At 42.7% G+C, this 27,783-nt stretch overlaps 4 protein-coding genes across 4 annotated transcripts; 2 read left to right on the forward strand and 2 right to left on the reverse strand.

The window, feature by feature from the left end:
- The first annotated feature begins 656 nt into the window (after window positions 1-656).
- On the forward strand, window positions 657-19,728 carry LOC6561569 (collagen alpha-1(IV) chain). The gene is made up of 10 exons (XM_001988974.3): window positions 657-741; window positions 916-1,103; window positions 13,233-13,415; window positions 13,480-13,524; window positions 13,593-15,349; window positions 15,422-16,272; window positions 16,337-18,254; window positions 18,318-18,432; window positions 18,494-18,717; window positions 18,784-19,728. Exons 2-10 carry the CDS (start codon window positions 1,011-1,013, stop codon window positions 19,412-19,414), a joined length of 5,817 nt encoding a protein of 1,938 aa, XP_001989010.2. The 5' UTR covers window positions 657-741; window positions 916-1,010; the 3' UTR covers window positions 19,415-19,728.
- A 799-nt stretch (window positions 19,729-20,527) lies between these two features.
- On the reverse strand, window positions 20,528-21,966 carry LOC6561568 (thioredoxin reductase-like selenoprotein T homolog CG3887). The gene is made up of 2 exons (XM_001988973.3): window positions 21,508-21,966; window positions 20,528-21,417 (listed from the first exon to the last, which is right to left on the reverse strand). Exons 1-2 carry the CDS (start codon window positions 21,645-21,647, stop codon window positions 20,967-20,969), a joined length of 591 nt encoding a protein of 196 aa, XP_001989009.1. The 5' UTR covers window positions 21,648-21,966; the 3' UTR covers window positions 20,528-20,966.
- Window positions 21,967-21,976: 10 nt separating this feature from the next.
- On the forward strand, window positions 21,977-22,775 carry LOC6561567 (39S ribosomal protein L48, mitochondrial). Its single transcript, XM_001988972.3, has 3 exons — window positions 21,977-22,041; window positions 22,104-22,202; window positions 22,252-22,775. The coding sequence occupies exons 1-3, from the start codon at window positions 22,030-22,032 to the stop codon at window positions 22,684-22,686; spliced, it is 546 nt and encodes a 181-aa protein (XP_001989008.1). The 5' UTR covers window positions 21,977-22,029; the 3' UTR covers window positions 22,687-22,775.
- Window positions 22,692-27,676, reverse strand: LOC6561566 (WD repeat-containing and planar cell polarity effector protein fritz). Its single transcript, XM_032736649.1, has 7 exons — window positions 26,881-27,676; window positions 25,680-25,983; window positions 24,517-25,467; window positions 23,823-24,289; window positions 23,321-23,763; window positions 23,095-23,254; window positions 22,692-23,032 (listed from the first exon to the last, which is right to left on the reverse strand). Exons 1-7 carry the CDS (start codon window positions 27,284-27,286, stop codon window positions 22,923-22,925), a joined length of 2,841 nt encoding a protein of 946 aa, XP_032592540.1. The 5' UTR covers window positions 27,287-27,676; the 3' UTR covers window positions 22,692-22,922.
- Window positions 27,677-27,783: the final 107 nt, after the last annotated feature.

The following is a 27,783-nucleotide window of genomic DNA, read 5'->3' on the forward strand; positions in this document are numbered from 1 at the left end:
ATTTCGTAAAGTTCTATTTATAAAAAAAAAATCTGCGTACTAATTAATTGAAAAAAATAAAAAGAAAAAAAAACAAGCTGATTTTCATGCTCGAACAGGAAATACGCAACCTTAGAGCCGCTTATCAGCCGCAATTACAATCCACAATGCACAAGTACTAAATGAAAAAGCCTTAGCCTAATCGCTCTGACTGCGACACAAACAAAAGAGACTTAATAAGCTAACTAGGGAAATTATACCAACTGAAAATATATACTAAATAGAACAAAAAAAATAATGTAATATTAAATACATGTTTGCCTGGCGTCGTCGTCGTTGTCGCCGTTTCCTCATTTCAAGGCAACAAAGTGCTAAATTCAATAAAAAAAAAAGGAAAAAAATAAGCATCAACAGTCCATCAGCAGCAGCAGAAGCAGGCTGCGCAACCCAAACCCAAAACACGCCCCACACACCCCCCACTCCGGCCCGCCTCACTCAAACGTCGCCGGCACGCATACATTGAAATCATCAAGTGCGATTGTATGCGTGTGCCGAAGTCGAGCCGAACGCTTAACGAGTGCGACTTCGGGCAGACACGATTCGCGCTTGCTGGCAACGAATTCGAATTTCTTTTGTGCCGCCCGATTTTAGTAACACTTTGAACGCTTGACGATCTCCACATGTGGGGAGTGTTGTGTTGTGCCCGACGATCGCAGCAGCAGCAGCAGCACAGCTAATCAAGCAAGCACCAACATTTTCTCTGTTAGTCCCCATAACAGTAACATCTCAAAAAACCAAAAAAAAAAAAAACACAATAGACTCGAAATTTTAAATGTGCTCAGCTTGCTAAAATATACATAAATAATAACTATATATATATTCCAGTTTATGTCAAAAGTTTAAGCAACCAAAATTTTCAATGTTTATATTCCGCAGTTATCGTGTGTGTAAAATAGCAGTGAGATTTTAAGTTTGTCTCCCGTTTCCAAGCTCACATCGACTTTATTGTGGTGGTGGTCAGGCTGAGGACCATGATGATGTTGCCCAGAGATCGATTGCATCTCTCGGGTCTACTAACTGTTCTTTGTCTGTTAGCCAGCGTTGTGCCCATTACACCGTCTAAGGTAAGTACAAAAAACAGGAAAAAAGCGATTATTATTATTGTTATATTTAAGTTTGTGCAAATTGTGTAAAGAGCACTACTTAATGTTATGATATTCTACCAGTGACTCTCAAACTGCATACATGCTTGCAATTCTCATAAGACTCAGCATCAGTTCACATCAAACTGTAAGCCAATTTGTAAGTTGTATTTTTCTTCAGCGCTTTTCAAACCGTGTGCATATAATCCATGTATTTGTCATCATTCACAACAGTTGTTTCTTAACTGTGTTGTTTGTTTTTTTTTGTTGTAATCTGCAGTAAAACTTGAGCATATAGTATCAAAGAGAATTAGGTCAGCATTGCTGTATTTTATCGTCCGACAAAAAAGAGCGCATTGCCCCGTTATTTCCTTGAGTCTATTGCATTACGAATGTGCATCTATTATATTTCCGGCACATGCAGCTCTCTAGATAAAACCTTTTCTTTATATATTTTTTTTTAAGTTAAGTTGACTTCATTGATACATGCTCTCTTTCACTTTCACTTTCTCTCTCTCTATCTCGTTCTTTTCATCTTCTTTTTTTGTTAAGATGAATTCCTTAATGATCTATCAATGATCTCTTTAACTATCTCTCCCACTCTTCTCATTCTTTTTTAAGTTAAGCTGATTTCCTTGATCCATGCTCTCTTTCCTTTTTTTTATTAAGTTGAGTTCCTTAATCCATGATCTATCTGTCTTTCTTTATTTCTCTCTTCATCATTTTTTAAGTTAATTATTTGCATTTTCAGTCCATTCTCTCTCGCTCTTTCTTTCTCTTTCCTTCGCTTTCTGTCTCTCTCTCTATCTCTCGTTTCCGTCGGTGGGGTTTTAGATGTTTTTTGATGTCATCGCCGATTTGGCAATCTTTGAGGTCGTCGGTGAGGGGCCAAAAGGTTAACGAGTGTTATCAACAAATTAGCGATAACGATAACCCTCGGGTCTTCCTTCCTTCTTCTACTTCATGAGTATATTAGATAATTTGAACATTTTAAAATTGCTCTTAATTGTTTCCGGTTGGCAATGAAAAACAATTCTCAAATTATAACAAGACTTATTTAATACTAAATCAACTTAACTTTAACATATAATATGTAATCAAATTATGAATTAAAAATGTTTTTTTTTTTTAACAAAGACCAATTTGTCATCGAGTTATATTGCTTTCTAAATTTGCTAATCATTAAAATTGTTTTTCTGAAATATATTTCGGTTAATTTGTTGCCCCTGTAACTATGCAACAAAATATTTAAGTTGCTGCCAAATTGCAAATAGGATAAACGACTAAACTAAAAATCTGATTAGAATTAAGTTAATTGAGCTAACTTAATGCGCACAAAAAAACTTAGGAACTGAATCAGAAAAAGAATATGAAAAGAATCTCGTCATGTTTAAAAATGTTTAGCTTGTGCCAAGCCAACATTTGTTGGTTGGCATTCTTAAGTCGTCTTGGCTCCGATTTCAACTCATACAAAGCTTATCAAAATTAGTCTATATATATGTGTATATATATATTGTGTTAATCGTACAGATTTAATTAGGTTTATTGCTATGTTGGCGGCATTGACGGTTGATGATGATAGCATGTCGCCCAGTCTGCTGATTATGATTATTACTTGGTGTGTGGAATCAAACTGAAAATAGAATTTATAAAGTGTCGCCAACCCCAAAGGCTATCGGCTAAGCATGACTTTTGCCAAGGCGCCATAGCAAAAAAAAAAAATGAATGGAAAAAAAATATATACAAATCTCAGCTAAGCTTTATTTGTAACACAAATTCAGGCCACATTATTATTATTATAATTATTATTATTATTACTAGCTTTTTCTAAGGGACTCTTGACTCACGTGTTTGACTTCAGAGTTGGAGTCATTTGACGGCATTTGGTAATTTGAGCTTGGCATTATTTATTTCGCACTCGGTTACGTGGTCAATGTCATTGTAGTTGTATTATTTCTTTTACTTGCAACTCTCAACTCCGGCAACTCTTTAGCGTCTTTGTGGCTAGCACAATATGAAGAAATGAAAACCGCAAATATGCTAAAACTTGATTTACATTTAAAACGCTACTGTTTTTGTTGCTTACGCATTTGCCAATCACCCTCAAACTGTGCGCTGGAACAACTGGTTTTCACATTTAGCTAAATCGATTTAGTGCGCTACATTTAACAGCGAAGTGATTTCCTTTTCCGTCTCACAATCGCATCCACTCAAACATACACAACACGCGCTCGCTCCCACTTACTGCCAAAGAGCGCCTTAAAGTTTAAGAGAGCGCGCGCGCTCAACATTTAAGAGCAACAAGTGCGAACGTGTGTGTGTGTGTGTGTAAGCGATTGCACTTAACATTTGCTTTGCTTTGCTGCAATTGCCGGTGATGATGGCGACGGCGACGGCGACGCCAACGTAGACTGCGTCTGCCTATTCTATGAATGAATGTTTTGATAAATATACACTCTCTTTATCAGCAGAGCGACTCTAGCTCCAGCTTGAACTTAGGCTGCAGCTGCCTATATATAAAAAAAAACAACAACAATCGAACTCATTTTTATATGCGTATGTGCGTGTGTGTGTGTGAGTTCTTTTCTGCTGCCGACAATTAGCAGTTGAAGTGATTGGTTGCTTGGATGGGGTTAGGCGTGGGGGGTGCAGCTGCGGCTGTCTTTTGACGCTCTGCCTCATTTCAAATTGGAATTGAAAGTTTGTTGTTGTTGTTGATCGATCTGCGATGCTGCTGCTGCTCCCACTCTTCTCTTTCATGCTGCTTCTTGGCTTGCGTTTTGTTTATGCAAAAGGCATTTTTGTTCGCGCTTCTCAGTCCTTAGGCTGACCCTAGACACACACACATAAATCACTGACCAGCTGTAGACATTACGGGGCCCCCCAAGCAAACAACAACAGCAATAACAGCAATAATAACGGCAAAAAGAACACTCGTCTTTCTTTATGTGTTGGAAGTTTATTTGCGTGCATTTCGTAAAATTGTTTGGCGAGTTGCATTTCAATTTGACTCAATTATTTATTTATCTGCAACTGAATGCGGAAATTATGCGAAGTGTTCGCGCGCTCTCTCTCTCTCTCTCTCTCTCGCTCTCTCTCTCGCTCTCTCTCTCTTTGAATAACATGTCGTATAAGTGATATATGCAACTAGCGACTAACAACAACAACTGCAACAGCATTGTGCATATTTTTTTTTATAAATTAAAGCGATTATTTGATGCTGTATTCATTGTGCTTTAAGCTCAAGAAATTGGGTTATCAAGCATCTCAGAGTCTCAAACGCAGACGCTTGTTATATGTTTTTTTCTTGTTTTAATTTTTTTTAGTTGTTATCAGTTTTATTTAGTTGCAGGCACATTTTCGTTCTGAAATTGGAATTGGAATTCATTAGATCTCATCAGAGTCCATATATATTTATATATGTATATATATATCACTCACTGTCCTCCACAAGCGGCTAGCGTCATTGCTAAAAATACGGCACGCTTCCAATTTGTCTCCCTCTTCTTTTTTTTATAGCAACAATCTGAAATAGTTCTTTGATTGCTCAAAAAAGCATAGGGTCAAAGTCAACAATAAGGTTAACGCCTTTCAGATAAGGCAGCAGCATAGAAATTAGAATTAGACTTGTGTCTCAATTGACAATCTTTAATTTAGCACATGTTGGTTCTAAAACAAATTGAATACAATTATTATTAATATTAATGTTAAAATTTGTATACATGAAAGCCAGAAAGGATCTGGCTAGGGAGAAGTGCTGCAACTAAAAGGAACTTGAAAGGGAATCGTTGGGTTTGAAAGGGTCTGAAAATTAAGAAAATTGTTAAGAAATTGAAAACACTTATACTGAGTTAAATTAAAAGCCAGTGGAGATGATACAATTAGTACAGAATTCTTTCGTGTTTCTTAACCAATCTTGATAAAAATGTTTACAATTGATCAAATTAATCTCAAAGTATATACATTATCGATTAGAAAGGTATATTTTTCAAAATTGTGGTTTTATAGCAATCAGAAATCGATTTGAATCGCAAAGCGGGAAAAGTTATCGATTAAATGAAATAAACTTAATCAGCCTAAAAGAGAACTTACATTCCAAATTAGAAGTCTCTAATTCTTATAGCCAAACAGACAGACTTGGCTAAATCGACTTGGTTCTTGCTGCTTATTAAGAATATATATAGGGCATATAATCCATGGGCTTGGAGATGTTCTTGCAGTAGGTTTAGGGTATAAAAAAGCCACAATAGTCGCTTGTACATCAAACTGTCGTTATCACACATACAGTTTGACAGTGACTGTGCTGTCAGTTGCACGTAATTTGAGTGCGCTGCAATTAGTTATCATCTGTCATGCGTTTGTCTAAACAATTATGTCAAGAAACAACAAGTTGCAAGCGATCTGTAACTGAATCGCTTACTTGATGCACAATTTTAGCAGCATTCACTGTGCAACTCTTTCAGTTGTTCAGTTGCTCAAGTGCTCAGTTCTTCGAGTGTTCGAGTGTTCAAGTGATCAAGTGTGTGGGTGTTTTGTTGTCAAATCTCGCGGTTGGAATCTCCATGTTGTGTGTGTGTGTGTGTGTGTGTGCATGTGCAGATTTCTGCTAGACGACGACGCCGTCTTTATGATGTCAAAAAATAAAAAAATGATGTCATGCTGCAAGAGCGCTACAACAATAATAATAGCAACAGAACAACTGCAACCAGAAGAATACAAAAAAAAAAAAAAATACATTAACAATAACAATAACAAATAATATAGCAGCAGCCAAAGCAGGCACAGTTTCAATCGTCGTCCAGTCCAGATGTGCATTCATTATGCTTTATATACATATACATATATATATATATATATATATGTGTGTGTGTGTGTGGGCATTTTCATGTCAATCACACGTTGCTCATATGTTTGCTCCACATAACATTTAAAACACATACCCTATACTCATAAATGGGTTATGTATATATATATATATACATAAATATAGATTCTTGAGTAGATTCTAGCTACTAAAACTTATTCCAACCAGCTTTATGTGTTTACCATTTAATTGTCCTGAAAGATATTAAATTCTTATGAGTAATAATAATGAATGCGGTTTCAATTTGCAACTACAAAAGAGACATTTTACAACACAAATGTTTCATCTTTGTAATGCAAAACTACTTCAAAGGTGTCGCAGTCAGCTTTTGTCAGGGTCTGCGCTGTGTCAGTTTCTGATGTGTATGGCAAGTCTTATTTTTGGGAACTATTGTATTCAATTAGTGCTTATGCAGGGTATTTGCTAGTCCCCTACTTGCATACAGCTTGCACTTGGCATGCTTTTAAACACTTTTTATGATTGCAATGTTTTTTGTAGTTTTTTTTTTTTTGTTTTGCACTTGTAGTTTGTAGATTCTCGCTGTAGAACATCAAATGTTGATTGATGGCGCGTGAGCTGTTGCACTTTTGGCGAATTGGGTCAATTGTGACGCACGATCAATTGACAGGACTTTTGCACATACACACACAGGCATTGATAATCTGTATGAAGTTGGTCGTCTGCAAGCACAACAAACAACAGACAACAAACAACACACCACACACAACTTGGCAACAAAGAGTTCGCATTGAAATTCAACAGATAACCCCTTTGTCCATGCTTCACATCTTTTTTTACTGCTCAGCAAAATATAAAATGTCATGCGTCTATATATATATATATATATATATATATATATATATATGAAGCGTACAATTTAATGCCAAATTAAAATGTATTAATTAAAATGCCCAAGGAAAGCTGTCAGCGCATAGCGATCGCTGTCTTCTTATCAGCCATGATTTATATACATGCTGCATACATATTATATTATATATATGTACGATATAGTTTTTTTTTTTTTTTTTGCTTTTGTTTTTGTGCCACATCCGGGCCGCTTAGCCGCCATCTTGTGTGCGAGTAAGGCAGAGATTAAGTCGCAGGTCCGACTTTACGGATTACACTAAATCGTAAATACGAATTCGCTACTTTGTCCCAGTTAAAGATGTTCAGATTTCTAAACGCTGGCAGCAGAGTACTATAGATGAGGGCATGAAGTTTGTCACGCATCAAAGGAGTTCAGATAAAGTATTTTAATTCCTGATCAACTAATCGATAGTCGATATATCCATTTGAGTCTATCTGTCAAATTATTACTCAATGCTAAAGCTATCTTGATGAAACTGGTTACATATATAAACATATTTTGGCATCGAGCTTAATTGCCCTATGAACAATCGTTTGAAATGATGAATAACTTGCTTTGCTTACCAGAAGATAGATATTCAAATCAAATTCACCAGTTACCAAATCAGCAAGAAAAACCTTGACATATATTTTAAACCTATAAATATATATATATATATCAATACATTTTCGATTTTTATAATGAAATTTAAATGTCGTCAAGGGTATTCAAACTTCAGTCTGTTTAAGATAGTTGTTCTTTCTTGTTGTTGTTTTCTTTTTTCGAAATTCCGCTCTGAATTTGTATTATTTTTTGCTGCACTTTGCATTTTATGCAGCATTTCGTAATCGTCCCATAAAGTTGAATTATGGATATCACTAACACTTCTATATATATTATTATTTTTTTATTTTTCAACGGAACTCGACTTGTGAATTCCAGTGCGCGTCATAAGATACCCTGCAGGCGAATGTACTCGCACTTGCACGCGCACTACTTGTAGGATCACACATATATATACATATATATTCATATATATATATATAACAGATATATATAGAAAGAGTCGTCTATGGGTCGCCAGTTGGGCGTGGGTGTGTGGCATCAATTGTCGCCGCTCTGATTCAAGTGGGGGGCTTGACAACTTTGACCTTAAACTGCAAGCTCGGCTGCAATGCGTGACAGAGATAGATAGAATGAGAGAGAGAGAGAGGGTGGGTGAGAAAGGCAGGGAGAGGGAGAAAGAGCGAGCATGCGATCACAATTGGCATTAACATGTGTAAATGCGCTCAAGTGAGCCACTGACACACATCATGTAAGCGACTCAATCACACACACACAGCTCACACACACACAGCTCACACACACAGCACACACACACACATACATATATAAAGATTATATGCATGCATAGTGTAAATGATGCGACACGTGCAATTTTGTGATACAGTGGCGTAGCAGACAGCTTTTGCAAGGGTTAGCTACGCTTCGCTTTCCAAAGGATTCTGTGCAGGGAAATCTTTTCCCAGAGACTAGAAAAATCTTTGTGCATGAAAAATAATAAAATCACAAACAGCATATATATCTTTCATACATATCTTTCTTGTTCAAAATTCCTTATAATGAAGTGTTATAAATGTGTCAAATATGCACTCAAAGTTCCCATGACGTTTATCAAAATGAATAAACACAACGAAAATGTTCAGTTGCATTTATAAACTTAATAAATGTACGTTACTCACTATTTTCTTTACGCTGTTCAGAGTTCAATAAAATATGGGCTAATTGGGGTATTAGTGCTGTGCCAGCTTTACTCGTACCTATGTGAACCTAACCTGCTCAACTCTAAACAGATTCCAATAATACAAATATATACTATATAGGAGACATTAATATGGCATTTCACACATATATATATATATATATATATATAGTTGTTATGTGTGTATATGGCTTTAACAATATTTGGGTTCCCAACGATGTTTCGATGCCTTTATCCATGCCTCTGTCTCCTTGCTGACGTCGACAATTCCGAGTCCGAGTCCAACAATGTTGTGCTGGCTATAATAATAAAATAAAACATTATGCAGCTCTCAGATCGGGCAATACGACAGACAGTTGTTGCTCTCATTTGTGGAGGTTTTTTTTATTGTTTTTTTTTTTTCTTTTTGTTTTCCACTTGTTGCGCTGTCTGCGACTGTCTGTTAGTTCCCCTATAAAAATATACATATATATGTGCATATAAATATATACATATATATGTGTATATAGTATATGTATGTAAATTATGTATTTTCGTGTGGCTTGGCAAGTGTCAAGTTCAAGGAAACTGCAGAGCTTGTCATTAGTTAAAAACGTGTTTCCATTTGCTTGCTCAGGCAGAAATGAAAGATTTGCACTTGCTTGGAGTGGATTGGATTGGTTTGGAATTGAGTTTGAATTTGGATTTGGATTTGGATACGGTTGGGCAATTGATTGAATGAAATTCGAAGGTTGCATTTTGGGTGTTTTTTGGTTTTTTATTGCTGCCATTTCAATTGAAGGAATGTGTGAAACCCTAACCTGACCAACAGCTAAATAACTTATGTTACCAAGCACATATTGGGTTATTGGGTCTATGGATTAATTCAGCGAATACGATTTTCATTAAATGTTAAATACTGACATTTGAGTACCCATATATCTCTTGAACTCTTGAACAACCACAAATGATATCATATTAAATATGCACATGATATCATTAAAAATTACAAAATGTGTAAGAAATCCATTAGAATTGGGATATTTTATAAATGGAATAGATTTGCCCATCACTCGATATATACATGTTTATATGCATATAGATCAAGTTTAAAATGATAACATATTGTTAAAATTAAACAAAGTAAAAGAAAAATAAATATAAATGATATATTCTAATAAGAATAGATAATTCCATCACTCGCTTAACACTTATACTAATTGTATATGCATATAGATCAAGTATTATATTATTCAAATGAAATCAGTAATTATTCAAAAAAAAAAGTGATAGAAAACTATCTAATTAATGATATTACTATTGGAATAGATATTTACGTCACTCGCCTAACACTTAAAGCGATTCCATAGACATTTTGTATATGCAGTAAATAAGTGCAACAAACTTTCTATAGTCTCATCAAATGTAGCACATGGAACGATTGGTCGTCAAGATCTCATCATTATAAATAGTATGCATATTAGATTTGTTTCGCAGGTCAGAAATCTATTTGTGTTTAGAGAGTTGCATTATTTTCGGAAACAGATTCCAGAAATTATTGAGTGCAATTGTTCTACGGGTTAACTATGCCAAGCAGTCATACTCCTAACAACATACACACACACAACATACACCTGCCATATGCATTGTGGATTTTATTTTTGGGCCTTTGTCTGTGTTTTCTCGACTTTTCTGGTTAACCACACAGAGAACATTTTTTTTTTATTTTCTTTTTTTTTCGAAAACATTTTGTTGGATAGTTTCTTGGTTTTTATTTCATAGATTGTTTAGATTTAACGCTCTAATTTTCTGTCTTGCACGTCATGTGTGCATATATACATATATATATATTTATATATGTATTCCATTAACACATGGCTTGATCGGGCTTAATTCTGAGAAGTCCCCGTTTTGGTTTGATGCATTGCAATATTTGATTAGCAGTCAATGCTTTGAACTTTTTCAATTTTGTGTACCTGATGTGTGCGTGCAGCAAACAAGTTGCACTTATTATTTATTAGCATTCAAAGCAACATTTTTCATTTTTACTTTGCTGAAAAATTCGCATGGCACAGAAGAAAAAAAACAAGAACAATTTTGACACTAATTTTCCAGCGCCGGCAAATATTAAACTCAAGAAAAAAACATACGTGCAACATGTGTGCGTTTTTTTGGCATCACTTTTCTTTTTTTTGTGTTTCGTTTTTGCTCTTGTTTCATCTTTGAATAATGTTGTAGAATTGTTGGAAAGTTGATTGCGAGAGACCCCAACGACGCTCAAAGTCATAGGCAATAAATGTTCGTGATTTTTAACTAAACGGCGAATTATGTCAACTCTAAAAATATATTTTTGTTGGATTCGCAAGCAACAACAACTAAACAAATTAAGGATGTTTATAATAGGCATTTGAACGCCACAGATGTGTGTCGCCAAGTTATTTGATGAACAACTCATCACTTTTATGGCACATGTCACAAATATATGTATTTTGGAAGATAATGTCTCGAATTTTACGAGAAATGAATGCGTTTCTTTAATGATCACTTCAAGTGCCTGGAACGGACGTTGAGAGCCTACCAAATTGGGTTTATGTGCTGGGTAATTTCAAATATTCTGCCCATTTTGGGATCGTAACTGATACTGCATGTCTATAAGTTTATTCGCCATTATTAATAATTCAATTAGGTCTAGGAATACAAGGCTGGAAAGACTCTTGTCGAGACTAGATTTTGTAGTTGACCAGTAATATATCTGAGTATATTCCATATCAATTGGTAGGCTTTATCTTTATTGCTGTCGGAAATCGATTTGTATCGACAAAAACTGAATTCGAAGCTCAAAAAAGTCTCAGAGAATGGCTTGCTTTAGTAATGCTGACTAAGAATATATATTTATTCTATATCAGTTATTCTTTACGGAATCATAGATGCATATAAAAATGTCTAATTTGAAAAAAATGGAACAAAGAAATATAAGCGATTTCTATAAAATATATTAATAACAAGAAACCAAAGCTTAAACTTGAAGTGTAAATTGTTAAAGGATTTGTTGCAAAAATTCAGGATGAAAAAATCGCGATCGCGAAAAAATCCTCAAACATAGCCTCAAATTTTATATCCTCTAAAGGATATTTTATTATTTTTAAATATAGATGATATTCAGTTATTCCCCCTGAAGGATTACTTTTGGTAACTGATGCTGCTTCATATTTGCACAATGCCCCGATTAGTGTCCGTTTCAATGAGTGTTCTATGCGCTCGAACAATTGCAACGCGGGGGCAGCTGCAACAACGAGAACAAATAAGAAACAATGGAAATGGCAAAAATACATATACATAGATACATTTGTGCAAGTGTGTGTGTGTGTGTGTGTATTAAAGATTATCTCATTGTAACGGAAATAGTGCAATTAAAGCACAAATTTAAGTATGATCGCTAGTTGCAACGCAGGCTACTTGCTGCTGCAGGCGCACTTGCCACAAGTTGCACACATTCCATGCACCCGCAATTGTTATTGTTACGACTAATGGCCATAATCAGAAAATATCTAAAGTGCATAAGGCATTGCATACCAGCCCATTAAGTGTGTATTATTGCATTGCATTGCTTCTGCTCAGTGCTTGCTGCTCACTGCTCTCAATTCGAATTGCATCTAAAAATATATAACAAATTCAGTGTTCAGTGTTCAGTATTCAGTATTCCATTCGCTTCTAGTTTTGGTTTCCTTGCACATCTGATATATGTGGCAGTTAATTGAAGTGCAGCCTTGTCACTTTTATAATTGATGCCAAAACAAAAAATGACAGATTCCAATTTGTAAATCTAAACTTTTATCTTTTTCCAACCCGCAACCATAAGAAATGTGTAAAAAGGGTATACTGGATTTGAACTAAAGCATGTAGTAGGCAGTGGTATACGAGTATATATTCCTGATCAGCATTAACAGACGAGTCCAAATGGCCACGAGTATCTCAGAGACTATGCGAGTTAGAGACTTTAAATTTAATTCGAGTTAATTTGATTTGATCGATAACAGTCCCGTCTCGCAAATATCGATACTTATCGATTTCCATTTCCCACAATTTTAAACTGCCAACTGATATACAATGTTGATCAACTATATGCAATAAAATCCATTTAATAACACAGATTTGTTTTTCTAAGCGTATTTTTAAATTAATAATTAATAATTTATATATAATATTATTGATCAACTGCACAAATTTCGTCAAGATCCGATAAGAAACAGCCTAGTTTGAGTACAACCAACTTGTAAAGGCAAATTTGGCAATAAAAATATAATATATAGTTACGAGTTACCCTTTTTTTTGGGAAATAAACTGGGTAAACTAAAGTGAAGCTGTTAAAATTATATAAATTAATGTGTATCAGTCTCAGTTAATAAAAAACGACAGCCTGGCAATATGGAGAGGAGTGTCCGATTCGAATTAGGACAATCAGTTCATTTCACAAATCATAAATAAAACTATGAAGCTCAATTGAGAATGATGACAGCGCTAATCAATGGCAATCAGGGCTCGATCGAAGCGAAGAAATTCAATTAGTTGTTGTATTTCGATTCAAATATTTGTAGATATATTTATAATAGTCATAAGAAGTGGAAGCAGTTAGTCTCATGGCTTGTTAACCGATTTCAGACTTGCAACAACACGATATGCGACTGCAAGGGCATCAAGGGACGTATTGGCTCCCCCGGTTTGATGGGCGTGCCCGGTAGTGAAGGCTTTCCAGGCGATGTGGGACCTGAAGGCCCCGCTGGTTATTACGGCGAGAAGGGCGACTCCGGCGAATACGGCGAACAGGGCGAAAAAGGGCATCGTGTAAGTGAATCAAAATGTGTACACAAAACTTGAAATATATATATCTGAAATTGAATATTTCTAGGGTAATGTTGGACGCAAAGGTGGCATAGGTTCCGTGGGCGCTCCAGTAAGTATATCGTCTCAGTTTAGTTAGTTCGAAGGAAAATCAAACTAAACGCAAATGTTTTGCTGCAGGGCATTAATGGTGAGGATGGCACGAATGGACCGCGCGGCATTGATGGCTGCGATGGCGCCGATGGTGCCCAGGGTGCGGCTGGTTCGCCCGGTGCGAATGGTCCCCGCGGACCCATGGGCAAGACCGGTTCGCCCGGTGCAACTGGTGATGCCGGCGAGGGTGGCATCAACTCCAAGGGCACCAAAGGTAATCGCGGCGAGTATGGCAGAAATAGCAGAGAGGGCCCCGCTGGCTTCAAAGGCGTCACTGGCTACAAGGGTGACATTGGATTCGCTGGCGTTGAAGGCCTGAAGGGTGAGCAGGGACCCCAGGGCTACAAGGGTGAAGTGGGCGTGCCCGAGAGCTATCCAATCATGCAGGGCGAACAGGGCGAGAAAGGTGATCCCGGCGAGAGTGAGCCGGGTGCTCTCACCTTCGATGAGACTCACAAAGGTGACAAGGGATTTATGGGTAAACGCGGCGATATTGGTCTACCTGGCTATTCCGGTGAGCCCGGACAATATGGACGTGATGGTCCGCCTGGTGCCGTAGGCGACAAGGGCGAACGTGGCGAGCGTGGCAAGCATGGACGAGATGGTGTTGAGGGCGGACCCGGTGACAAGGGCGTCAAGGGTGCACCCGGCTACAATGGACTAGATGGCGAGCATGGCAAGCCCGGCTACGTTGGCGAGGATGGCATCGACGGTACGCCCGGCATTCAGGGTCCGCACGGATCACCTGGCATATATGATCCCACATTGGACATATCACTGCCCGGCACCATGGGATCCCAGGGTGATTTAGGACTACGCGGACCACCCGGTCTGGACGGCATTCCCGGCAAGCAGGGACGTCGCGGTCTCCAAGGCCGGCCAGGCCCACCCGGTGACGAAGGACTCAGCGGCAACCGGGGTCCACCCGGCCGCAGTGAGAAGGGCGAGGATGGTGATTACGGGTTGATGGGACCACCCGGTCCCCAGGGCACAATCGGAGTGGCGGGTCCACCGGGTCGCAAGGGCTTCCAGGGCAGGACCGGTCGCAGCATGTACGGACCGAAGGGTCAAGCAGGCCAAAACGGTATACCCAGTGCCGATGGCTATCGCGGCGATCGTGGCGAGCGTGGCTTTGCCGGCGAGAAGGGTCTGGCCGGCGAGGGTCTGAACATTGTGGGACCACCCGGTCTGCAGGGACCGCCCGGTAAGCGGGGCAGCCATGGCCTGGATGGGCGTTACGGCTACCGAGGACCACCCGGTGACAAGGGCATACGTGGCGATGACTGCGGCATCTGTCATGCCGGACCGCCTGGCCAAAAGGGTCTGGCCGGCGATGGTGGCTATCCGGGCGATCATGGAGCACGTGGCTTGGCCGGCATTACGGGAGCACGCGGCCCCAAAGGCATCAGCGGTAATCCAGGCAAGCGTGGCTACCAGGGCGCACCCGGTTGGAGGGGTTCGACGGGCATGGACGGTACGCCCGGCCAGAAGGGCACACCGGGTGAGCGGATAATAGTCGGCAGTCTAGAGGCACCCGAAAAGGGAGATGCAGGCGAAGATGGACGACGCGGCGAACAAGGTGCCCAGGGTGATCGGGGTCTGAACGGTTGGGATGGCATAAAGGGCGCTAAAGGTGAAGCCGGTATTCGTGGTGATTTCGGTGAGCCGGGACGACCGGGCGAGGATGGCTCACCCGGTCGCGATGGTCCCAATGGCATACCCGGCAAACCTGCTCCCACACCCAAGATATATCTAGCTGGCAGTCCCGGCTACAATGGCAAGAAGTGAGTATTCTCCATCCTCAATTCTCCAAAACATACCCAACGAAAACATTTATTTTTTTCTTCGTTTTTTAGGGGTGAACGTGGCGATTTTGGCAGCGAAGGCTTTAAGGGTGACAAAGGTGAACCGCATCCCGGCGAGATAATCGAGAATCGTGGCCAGAGCGGTGATATGGGCTACGAAGGCCTACGTGGTCGTCCCGGACCCAAGGGAGAACGTGGCGAGCTGGGACTCAAGGGTGAAACGGGTGATATGGGCATGCCCGGCAATATGCTCACTGGTGCACACGGCGCCAAGGGCTATAAGGGCGAAAATGGTGACTACGGTCCATCGGGCAAGCCAGGTAATTTTGGACGCGACGGTGAGGCTGGCCTGCCCGGCGTCATGGGCTACAAAGGACAACGCGGTGAACCCGGACAATACATACTGCACGGCGAAATGGGCGACCAGGGACGTGCCGGTATTAAGGGCGTTGTTGGCGACGAGGGACCCATTGGCTATCCCGGAGAAAGTGGCCGGCCTGGACCCAAGGGCCCGAAGGGCATCCGTGGCGATGACGGTCAGTGGGGTCAGGCAGGTCTGCCCGGCAACAAGGGGCAACGCGGCGACATCGTTATCGGACCATCCGGACAGGATGGCGCACCGGGTCGAGCGGGCAGGCAAGCTCAACACGGTGCCAAGGGTGCCAAGGGCAGTGTCGGTGGCATGGGACCAGTGGGTAAGAATGGTGTCAAGGGTAGCATTGGCTACACCGGCCGACGCGGCAATCTTGGCGAGACGGGTCAACTCGGCTTCATCGGTGAACCTGGTCCCAGGGGTCTGCCCGGCATTCCCGGCGAGCAGGGCGATCGCGGCGACATCGGTATCGATGGCCGCAACGGCGACATGGGCAAACATGGCCTCTTCGGCGAAATAGGGCTCAAAGGTGGATATCGGAACGCTTCGTCGACAATCTTCTGTCTCATACTAATAATCTTCTTTTTTTGTAGGCATTGCTGGTGACATTGGTCCATTCGGTTATCCGGGCATCTCTGGTAAGCCCGGCCAAAAGGGACTGCGCGGTGACCAGGGCATGACGGGACGCATCGGTGCCAAGGGTGCCTCCGCCTACAGTGGCAACAAGGGTGAACGGGGCGATGACGCCCGACAGGGACCACCCGGCAACATTGGTGCACCCGGCATCAAGGGTGAACGTGGCGCACCTGGCGAATCACTACCCGCCAACGATGGTCAGCCGGGCTACATTGGCGAAACGGGTCAATCGGGACGCAACGGTTTGAACGGATTGGATGGCCTGAAGGGAGTGCGTGGCGAATTTGGCATGTATGGCAGCGTTGGCATGATCGGTGATCGTGGCGATGATGGTCCCGTCGGCTTTCCGGGTCGCAATGGCATGCCCGGTCTCAAGGGCAGTCTGGGCGAGATTGGACTGCCGGGTTCAGCTGGTCCACCGGGCGATGTCGGCGATATTGGCTACACGGGAATGGTGGGCCTGCAAGGCGACCAAGGGTTGCCCGGTGATTACGGCCTCAGAGGCATCAAGGGTGCACCCGGTGAAATGGGTGACATTGGTGACCGCGGCGAAATTGTCTTCTGGGGCGATGTGGAGGATAAGCGTGGTGAATCCGGCGAGGATGGACTCGACGGACGACAAGGCCTCATTGGTGAGCCCGGCATGACCGGCGCTGCTGGTCTGCCTGGTGCACGTGGCGAAGCTGGTGATATTGGAAGCGCCGGTCAGTCGGGAATGAATGGCCAGCCCGGATTTAAAGGCATGCACGGCGAGAAGGGCATGCGAGGTCCGCCCGGCCTAACGGCGAGTGTTGAGCGCGGCTTGGAGGGAGACATGGGCTACGATGGCATTCATGGTCGTCCAGGCCGAACCGGCCAGAAGGGTGCACCCGGTGAGCAGGGCGAATACGGATTGAACGGTGAGATTGGACCACAGGGACCGGTGCGCATCGGTGCACCCGGTCCACCCGGTGATCACGGCTATCAGGGAGCACCTGGTCGCCCGGGCATACGCGGATCGCCCGGTCCCGATGGCGAGCGCGGCAACACTGGCCGCCAGGGTGATCGGGGTGAGGTCGGCTTCGCCATCCTGGGCAGGCAGGGTGACAAGGGTGACATTGGTGAGGAGGGTGCAGACGGCTCCCAGGGCCATGCCGGAGAACTAGGCATGAGCGGACGTCCCGGTCGCGATGGCATTATGGGACCACGTGGTCCACGCGGCGCAGTCGGTGACGCCGGCTGGAGCGGTATCGATGGCTTGGACGGTCTGCCCGGCACACAAGGTGAGCCAGGCTTCACCTACTCCTACGACTATGCACAGCCCGGCGATCGTGGTGAGCCCGGCAAGGATGGTTTCAAGGGCGAACGCGGCGATGTCGGCGCACCCGGCCTAGTTGGTCGCATTGGCATGCGAGGCTTAATTGGTTATCGTGGCGATGATGGAGAGGTGGGCTTCCTGGGCGCTGATGGCATCCAGGGACAACGTGGCGACAAAGGTGAAATCGGTTTGGCCGGACATATCGGATTGCGCGGAGCGCCGGGTCCACCCGGTGAACCGGCACCAGCACCGCCAGCACCAAAGAGTCGTGGCTTCGTCTTCACCCGTCACTCGCAGTCCGTCAGCATTCCCGTGTGCCCGGCAAACACGAACATGCTGTGGGAGGGCTACTCGCTCTTCGGCAATGTGGGCAGCAGTCGTGCTGTTGGCCAGGATCTAGGTCAATCCGGCTCCTGCCTGATGCGCTTCACAACAATGCCGTACATGTTCTGTGACCTGAACAACGTTTGCAACTATGCGCAGAACAATGACGATAGTCTCTGGCTGTCCACCGCCGAACCAATGTCAATGACCATGACTCCCATTGAGTCGAGGGATCTCATCAAGTACATATCACGGTGAGCCCAAACTGACGACGCCTTCTTTGTTCCTTGTTCATTCAAATGTGCGCTTCTTTCCAGGTGCGTTGTGTGCGAGACCTCGACCCGAGTGATTGCTATGCACTCGCAGACCATGTCCATACCGGACTGCCCCAGCGGCTGGGAGGAGATGTGGACCGGCTTCAGTTACTACATGGTAAGCGATTCCCTCTAATTTAATGCTTAATCTGATTCCTATTGCCCATTCATTCTTTCAGACAACCATGGATAATACGGGTGGAATTGGCCAAAGTCTTGTGTCGCCCGGCTCCTGTTTGGAGGAGTTCCGTGCCAATCCCGTCATCGAGTGTCATGGCCATGGACGTTGCAACTACTACGATGCATTGGCCTCCTTCTGGCTGGCCGTCATCGAGCATCAGGATCAGTTTACGCAACCCCGCCAGCAAACCCTGAAAGCGGATCAGACCAGCAAGATTAGCAGGTAAATTCACAATCACTCATAGAGTAGCGAGTACTTCATTACTTCATCCAATCACTTGTCCCGTAGATGTACTGTGTGCCGTCGTCGTGGCGATAGCTTCTTCAGTGTCAGGCGTACCTCGTCGGCAGACGTCTACAGTAGCTCCGGATCGGGCTCCAGCAGAGGGTTCAGCTCTGAGTCCAACACAGGCTCCAACACAGGTTCCAGCTCAGGCTACAACACAGGCTCCAACACAGGATACAACACGGGCTACAACACGGGCTACAACACGGGCTACAACACAGGCAATTCACGTCCAAGCTCTGGTTCCGGCACGGACTCCGGCTCCCGCTTGGGCCCCGGCCCCGGCACGGGCTTCCGTTCCGTCAATGGTTTCGGCACTGGCTCCGACTCTGGCACGGGCTACGGCTCCAACTCGGGTTACGGGCCCGGCTCCGGCATGGCGAGACTTAGGGCACCGTCACCGGATCCGAGATCCTCATCAGCGCCATCGTCGTACTACGGCTGGAAGACTGGCTATGACAAGGACGGCAACGAGCTCCGCTTTCAGCCGCAATCGTCGGTACGTCAACCACAACCACAACCAGCGCCGGCCAATTACAATCGCGGCTATCAGTTCCCCAATCAATACAATCAATACGGCGCAAATAGGCGCGAACATCGTCGGCGTCCGCGCGACGACACCTCCGCTCCCTAAGTTAAGTAATAAAATAAATAATTACTTCTAAGTCGGTATCACTATATCCGTTAATACTCCTACAACCACCTCTCTCCCACTGAAAAACAAAACGAAAGCGAACCCAAATAATAATAGTAATAATAATGATAATCTATAAAAATAGTGCGAGGCGAAACTACTTCCCATAATCCCACTGCCCAGTTAATAACGTATTTCTATACTTGAGTTCTTCCGCTTCTTCTTTGGGGATCACAACAAAAACAAGCTTACACTTAACCCACAAAGCGAAACAAACATCAAATTTTTAATAAATAAAATGTACACATCATAAAGAACTCTTTCTTCTTTAACAACAACAAAAAAAAAAACAGAAATCAATTTCAAATAAAAAGCATACTTTTAATATAAGAAATAAAATCATTAAAGAATCCATTTAACAAAAATCAAAGCATGCTTACAGGACGAACATTAACATTCGTTGTGCAAACTAAAAAAAAAGGTTCTAACTTGAGCAAATCCTTAATTACTTTCGAAGGATATGCATTAGAATCGTAAGGGTCAACTATATCGAACCGCATTCAGGGATTACGGCGTCATACACTTAAAAATTTCACTCGCTGAGTGCATGAGCGTAAAAAGCCTTGTTTTCTCGGCAACTGCAAGGACGATGTGGACATCCTTTGGTCAGTTGGTAGGTCTGATCAAAATAAATAGTTTGGCATAGAACTCGCTAGGATCCTTAAAAATATATCCGAGTTATGAGCAATTTTCTGTTTTTAAAAATGTCCTGTTAATTCAGCTGATTTTAAGATTTTCGCCCTTTTTATTACTTTATTCGAATCAGGGGTACAAAGGACATCCCAATAGTCCTTAAAATTGCCAAGTTACGCAGGGTATTTAGATTTATCTTATTTTTTCCCTTGTGTAATTTTTACCCAACATTTTTTGTCAAATCCCGTAAATCCTTGAAGACCAATCGATGGACCTTTAAATGTGATCAATAAGGAAATACTTGACTCATAGCTAAGAAGCGAATGTCCTTTCTAGACGGGTCATTTAAGAATCAATCATATTATTTGTAATACAAGAATTTCAAACGTTTCCATTAAATAAAAGAGAGAGTAAAGAAAATAATGGAATGTAAAAGGATACGCCTTTGCATATATTTGGTAGCATCTGCGATTAACAAGTTTTACAAGTGTTACATTATTTGATATAAACCATAAAACAGAGTGCATACACAAACTATTGAGACTAAATTAAATACACAAATTTTTTCTGGGGAGGAAAGAGGGAATTTGTAGATGATACAGATATAATATAGAGGTAGTACACATTATACAGAAATTGAAAGCAAAAATATGCATACATAATTATTTACGCAATATAAACCAAGAGGATAAATCGAATTATGCACGTTGACTTAAATCCCAACCCAATTGTCCAATTGTCCAGTTCCAGTTGTAACCCTTTCTTTCCATTTATTATATTTTTGGTGTTGTTCTTCTAAAGGCCATCAAGTTTGGCGCTTCTCTCCTGCTCGAATCGCACTGAATTACATATACTATTATTATTTAACAAAGTCGGGATTCTCCTGCACGTTCTCGGTGAACTGCAGCTGATTGTCGATTATTTGAAATAGGACCTCCGGCGCCGGAAAGCGACCCGTTTGAATTTTCGACCAAACAGGCACATCGTTCAATGTTATTTCGAAGGCGCCCGACGAGACCAGCTGGCCCTCGAGCATGTTGCCCAGAAAGAAGATCATCATGCAGGCGTAGATCTTATTGGCCTGCAGGTGACTCCACCAGCCCGGCGTGTTCATGCCCAGCCAGGCGAACGGACTCGTCGAACTCACCACGGAAATTATGATGATCAGTTTGAGGGCGAAAATCAGCTTAGAGAGATAATAATTAAGGCCGGGCGGATCATAGTTGTCGCCATGCACCTGTATCTGTGGATACTTTTCACCCAGTATATTCACATAGTCCTCGAATGCCTTGCGGTAGCCGCATGAGTAACTGTACAAAAGGTGAAATCATAATCGAAAGATAAGCGAGATAGATATATAAGTCAAGTCTGCCGTTAGTCTGCATATTTTTGCAGCTTACCAATAAAGAAAAGTCATCGTTGGCGCAACGCTTTGCCCGAATTTGGTGGCCGGTATTTCCTTGCCCTCAAAGGCCAGTGCGTAGCAGGCGCACAGGCAAAGTACGAGCAATGCCACATTCCTACCATTTGTCGACTCCATTCTGCTGTTTCGTATGTATATTTCTCTCTATTTCTTTCGTTTTATTTAATTGCTTATGCAAAGAAATCAGCAATGTCTTCTTCACAAATTGCTATTCAGTGGAAAGTGGAGCGGTGTGTTGATACCGATATGTTATCGATACTTTTGGCTATTGCTATCAATGTATACAGCTAAAATCTATTCTTTTGTTTGCTTTTGCAATTGTAAGTGAACGAAATGCATGTGTTTACAATACATTTACTTAATAACAATTTTGACAATTCATTTGAGTGGAATATTTGTAAATGTGGTTAACTTCTATTTGACATGCAGACGGAACGTGTACTGTGCTCTGCCGAACAGCTGTTGTGACATAACCTGCCTTTCATACTTCAATCAAGAAATGCTGCGCAGAGTAAATAACAATTAAAAAACTCTAAATATATGTATAAAAACTAATATGTTAAACAATTGCAGCTATTGCCCACGGTGCGCTTAGCGTTGCAGCTGCCAAAGCCGACAGTAACCATAATTAGACAAAGCAGCTACAGTGTTTATGAGCCTGATTATCTGGAGGTAAAATAATAATGTTATTCCTCTCAATACTCAATAAAAGTCTTTTTAGTCACTAAAGCCGAAATACCCGCAATATGAGAGCCTCAATGTGCAGATAAAGGGCTACGATTATCCGCTGCTCGAAAGCTATCAGCGTTTTCTGCACAGCGTAGCGGAATATCTCGATTTGGATGTCTCAGATTGTTATGCGCTGCCGCCGCAGCAGACGCAAGTGCAGCGATTACGGCCCAACTCGACGGTTATCGAATCCGATTACAAGCTGACAACCTATGAACGCAATCTGCAGCTGTGCAATGTGGATGCACCAGTTTATCCACAATTTCTGCGCATTGCTCAGGCAGCGCTGCCGGAGGGCGTTCATCTGACTGTGGCGGAGCACACGGATGAATGTGAGGAGCGTCGCTATGTGCCCGATAAGGATCTGCTCGATCTCAAGGCGGAACTGGAACGCATGGGCGGTGCCACGCCTACGAAAAAGAAATAGGCGCATACTGTTTTTGTTTTTGATTTTGGCATATGTTCAAATATTAAAATCTAGTTTAAATCTGCATAAAGTTTAAAGAAAGCAAGAAATATTTATGTATAAAAAAGGAGAACTTTCCTATTTAAAGCTTTGCACTAAGTGGACGGCAACGGGTTACGCACTTGGAAGACACTCGGAATCCGTAAGCTAATCTAGTCTAATTAATTGCACTATAAAATATATGTATATGTATCCGGTTAGACAACACCAAAATGCACCACTTTGATGGAAGAAGATGAGCTCGGCGTGGCTTTGCTGCTGCTCGTCGATTCCTCCTCCCGGCGACGTGTTGGGGGCTTGCTGACATCTGCAATCGAGATGTGCATATAAGTGGGGCAACAATAATGATATATATATATATATATGTACTTGTGCTTATTGGATTGAAGTCCTTTAGGTATTCATCGTTTGGATGGCAAAGCGGCAGGCTGTCAGCCAGCTCCTTGCGGGGATTGGTTAAATGTCGCGCCGTGGGTCGAGAGTAACCATTTCGCTTGGGCGGCATCGGTTTCTCCTTACGCGGTATTTCCTGGCAGAGCAAAAGAATTGGAAAGTCTTTGGCAGTCAAGTAAGGATGATGACGATGATGACTTACCGGCACCACAGCCACCTGTATGGTGTCCGAAAACTTGACTTTGTTCTTCTCGGCTGGATTCGTTTTGACGCTGGCCGTTGCTGGACTATCGCCATTGATTGGTGTCGCTGCTGCATTCGAGAGTATGGATGCTGTCGGCTTCTTAAGCAGCATTCGCTTTGCTTGGTATTCCTCAGTGCCCAGCATAGCGGGTATATTGCCAGACACAAGTGGATGCTGATAAAACTTGGGCTGATATGAGAGAGTGGGTTGCACTTGTAACTGCGGCTGCTGCTGTTGCTGTTGCAGTGTAGCCAACTGAGCCTGTGTCGCCTGTGCATCCACAAAAGACGTTGGCTGCGAGGCACTCACAGGGCGTGTTGTCATTGTACTGGGCAGGGGCAGGGGCAGGGGCAGAGGCAAGCCAACTGTCTGATCGGGCACATCCTGTGACCAGCCATTGCCTGCAAAAAGACAAATAACATTAGGAAGGCAAATAAGGAATAAAATTTCCATTGCTCACTATTCGCATTTGTATGCTTCAGCGGCGTCGCTTGGCTGCCACTTTTCTGGGCGAGCGCCACCAGTGATGTAGTCGTGGATGCGCTACTTAATTTGGTTGTCCGCAGCTCTGGCACCGGCGGTCGCAGCTCCGGCTTGGGTATGTTTATCTTAATCATCTCGGCATTGAAGATCTTGGACTTGAAGGAGGGCAAGGGTGGCACATAGTTTTTCAGCGCCTGCTGACTGGGCGTCGAGTAGCTGGACTGCGAGCAGGCGGATTCAGGTCGTAGATCGTTGGCCAAAGCTAAGCTCAGATTGCCATTGATGTGATCCTGTCCATGGATTATGGCTGCGGCCTGACTGAAGGCGGCCTGCGCAAATTCGCTCAAGCTGCCAATACATTTTGTCAAATTGAACAGATCCATGAACAGATCATAGTCCCCGATATCATGGGCAATCTCAAATGCTTCGTTGAATAGATTTTTGCTGTGGAGGAGATGGATAAAAATTGAATTCATATTTAATGTTTGAGTATTTTAGGGTAGCTAAAGTCTCAGAAAAACCTTCAGAAATTAGAACTGTCCAGCAATAAAATATTACATATTAAATTAAATGATATATTTCATTAAAATGGATATTCAAGATTGTCGTGGAAGCTTCAATTTCTGAGCGATAATTCCAATTTCAAAGTAATTTCCGCAACTATAACTTACCGCAGTAAAAAGAAGCAGAAGCGTCTTTTCAGATCATAGACCTGATCGCTAAACTCATCCTTCGTATCCTCGGAGAGTGTGTGAGCGAATGTCTTCAATGCTCTGGCCATCAGATCGAAACGCATCCGCCTCTGATCGCCTCCAAAGAACACATAGTTGGCGATCTTGTGCAGTGTGATCAGGCACATGGCGCCATAGGTTTCCCAATTGAGGGCAGCGAGGACATTCAAGGCACGCTCCGGTTGCTGCAGACGCAGATACTTATCGGCAATCACATCCGCTGTGAGGCCACTGTTGTGGATGTCGCCGCGCATGCCCGTACCGCCAAAGATACGCATGCAGGCCAACGGTCCCTGCTCGTACAGCAACAGGAGCAGACAATCCGTTTGCGCATAACTATGCGTGAAACTGCCCAAATCCGGCTTGCGACTGAATGCAATGCTCAGCAGCGTTGGCTGCGTGGCAAAATAGTGCGACAGATCCAGCAAACTGAGCGGCGTCACATTCTCGCTGACCAGCTGATTGCCAATGGGCGCCAATGCCAAGTCGAAGCACTGCAGCACGGATCGCTCATTGGCCACACAGAGGAGCGCAGAGTCACAGTGCCACGCACACTGTGTGGGCACAATCTCGATTTGATTGATATACTTGGTTGTCTGCAGCACCAGATCATGCAGACATATGTTGCGATCGATGCTGCCCAGAAATAACTTCTCCTGATCCGGACTGAAGGCGAAGCAACAGATTTGGGTGCCCATCGCAATTGAGGTGATTGCCGTGCGTTGCATTTTACCCGTTGCCAGCTCATACGAACAGATCTCCGCACTGATGTCCCCTTTGCGGGATACCTTCTGCTCCAGTGTGATGATTTGATTCTCTGAGCTGCGCAAAAAGTCCACGCACAACGGATCGTTCTCGGACCAGCAATAGGCTATCGATTCTAGCTGTAAACTAAATAAGAAAGCGATGAATTAGTATCCAACTAACAGAATTTATCTATAGATAATTAAATAAAGATTAAAGCGAAGACTAAGAACCCAACTGACAGAAATAATATTTATAATTATATATATTTAATTTGTTGGAAATTAAAATTTATATTTGTTGTTTGTTAAACTTAAATTGGATTCTCCAACTGGAATTTGAAGTTTTATGACATTTACCCCTTGATCTTGAAGATGTGTATGTTGGCACGATCCTGATCGCGTACGGTGGGTCGCCAGGGATAGACTTCGTTCTGGGAGGATTGCGTCCAGACGACGAACAGATCAAAGCTGCCATTTACCGTTAGATGGCGTGCCAGCTTACGCTCTGAGGCGGCACCCGGAATGATCACATGGAATATGCGGGGATCCATGTTGGCAATCTTCTCGGGGCCCAGCGGTCGCAGATTGGGACGCTGCAGCAGCACCACCGTCAGCTGGTTCGTATTGTAGGCCAAGACGATGTGGGAACGTGTAAAAAATGCTGCCAAGTTACAAACAAAAAAAATTGAAGACAAAGTGCATAAACAAAACACATCAAAAGAAAAAAAAACAACATGAAAGCGTGCGCGCGTACTGATTAATTAAAAATTATAAGTAAGAGTGCCCAACTCGAAAGTAATCGACTACCGAATACCCTACAACTAAAGCTTGAGGTTTCTTTAACTTTAACTTTTGTGCTTATTGCGAATCAATTTGATATTTGCAACAAGTGCTGTGTTTCCAAGATTTCGTCAACAGAAAAGCCATATGAAATCGATATTTATAAGGATTTGGCCTGGATATCGGTAATTATCGATACTGAATAATGGATGCTTATTAAACAGATCTGTATTAAAAATATATATTAAGAAGTATTGCGTTATAAATCGATAATTATCGATACTGAATAATCGTTACCTTTAAAATAAAGATGTATTCAAAAGTATTGAGTTGGAATCTGTAAAATATACTTGTATTACAACATTTTGTGGTTTATAAAAATATACTCAAAAACCGAAAGATTGGAAATCCATATACATACAAATATATCGATACTGCGAAATCGGTTGATTACCTATCAAAAAGAAAGCCTGATCTGATTGGAGAATCTGACAGACAGACCGAGATCTCCTTCGCTATGTTACATAAATGCTGACAACTTTAAGATACACCTCTTCTACACACATATCGTAATGGGTGCAGGGTATTATAAAAATTACAATAATTGCATATGGAATGTGTTGTTTTATGCAGTTGTTTCTTGTGGCTGGGAAAGTGCCTTGCGAGTGGTGTGGATCGGAGTCGATTTGAGTTGTTAGAAATGCAAATTTCTCCGGGCAACAGTGGAAATAACAAAGCTTACACACACACGCACACACACACACAGAGACACACTCACCATCGGTAATGACCTCGGCGGCCAGTTTGCCAACGAGATACTTTTCAAAGACCATGCGCAGAATGTCGCCCGTATAGATATCGACACAGATGTGCGCAATGATGCCATTGTCGAAGAGTAGCAACACCTGTGCCGCATCCTGCCATTCCGTGTGCACCAGTTTGTGTGTGCGCAACACATCCTCCAGTTTCTTGAGATTATCCTTCAGGCGGCCAGCTGCCTTGCGACTGTTCTTCAAGACGGCGAGCCCATTGCGCCGTTCCGTGTAGTCCCGCTTAGCCAGATCGAGGGTCAGCTCGTGGGCGAGTTCGCGCTGGCGCTTGTAACGAAAGGCGCCCAAATCGCTGCTCTTGATGCGCACCTCATCGCGCACCGTGGTCCAGAAGTGCAGCTCACTGAGCAGCATCCTCTCGCCCTCTCTCTCTCTCTCACTCACACACACTCGCCCTAACGCATTCGAATGCAAATCAGAAAATGCGCATTTGGAAATTGGGAGTGGGTTAGAAAGAATACAACAATAAGCGGATGTGGAGCGTGATTACGATTATCGAGGCCAAACAAGTGGCGCATGCGCACACTTTAATTCTCACTGTTTACCACTTTATTTTACTTTGCAAAGTTTAATCGAAATTTGATTATTTATTTGTTTGGTTTAACTTTTTTTGTTTCTTTTTTTTTTGTATTTTGGCAAAAACTCGACGCACGCAAACGTAAACACCGAAAATTTGAGTTTTAGTGCTAGCAGTGATGCGATCACTTGTTGATTGCTGCGCCCTCGTATCACATCGATAACTGCAATTATCGAATTGTCATCGTTTTGCAGTGTGACCATTTTGTGGGACAAGCAAAATACAACTTAAGCGCGAAAGCTTAAAAATGTAGCGGGGTTTCTAATCGACATTT

The sequence above is a fragment of the Drosophila grimshawi genome, unplaced genomic scaffold, assembly GCF_018153295.1.
Source record: "Drosophila grimshawi isolate 15287-2541.00 unplaced genomic scaffold, ASM1815329v1 contig_1377, whole genome shotgun sequence".
Lineage (NCBI taxonomy): Eukaryota > Metazoa > Arthropoda > Insecta > Diptera > Drosophilidae > Drosophila > Drosophila grimshawi.

Bases quoted from the DNA above. Each gene is read 5' to 3' on its own strand.
- LOC6561569 (XM_001988974.3), top strand. From the start codon at position 1,011: ATGATGATGTTGCCCAGAGATCGATTGCATCTCTCGGGTCTACTAACT. The intron at 13,416-13,479 runs GTAAGTGAATCA...GAATATTTCTAG, and splicing joins AGGGCGAAAAAGGGCATCGT to GGTAATGTTGGACGCAAAGG. The intron at 13,525-13,592 runs GTAAGTATATCG...GTTTTGCTGCAG, and splicing joins TAGGTTCCGTGGGCGCTCCA to GGCATTAATGGTGAGGATGG.
- LOC6561568 (XM_001988973.3), bottom strand. From the start codon at position 21,647: ATGGAGTCGACAAATGGTAGGAATGTGGCATTGCTCGTACTTTGCCTG. The intron at 21,418-21,507 runs GTAAGCTGCAAA...CCTTTTGTACAG, and splicing joins ACGATGACTTTTCTTTATTG to TTACTCATGCGGCTACCGCA.
- LOC6561567 (XM_001988972.3), top strand. The intron at 22,203-22,251 runs GTAAAATAATAA...AAGTCTTTTTAG, and splicing joins ATGAGCCTGATTATCTGGAG to TCACTAAAGCCGAAATACCC.
- LOC6561566 (XM_032736649.1), bottom strand. From the start codon at position 27,286: ATGCTGCTCAGTGAGCTGCACTTCTGGACCACGGTGCGCGATGAGGTG. The intron at 25,468-25,679 runs GTAAATGTCATA...TTTCTTATTTAG, and splicing joins CACATCTTCAAGATCAAGGG to TTTACAGCTAGAATCGATAG. The intron at 23,255-23,320 runs GTAAGTCATCAT...TTGCTCTGCCAG, and splicing joins TACAGGTGGCTGTGGTGCCG to GAAATACCGCGTAAGGAGAA.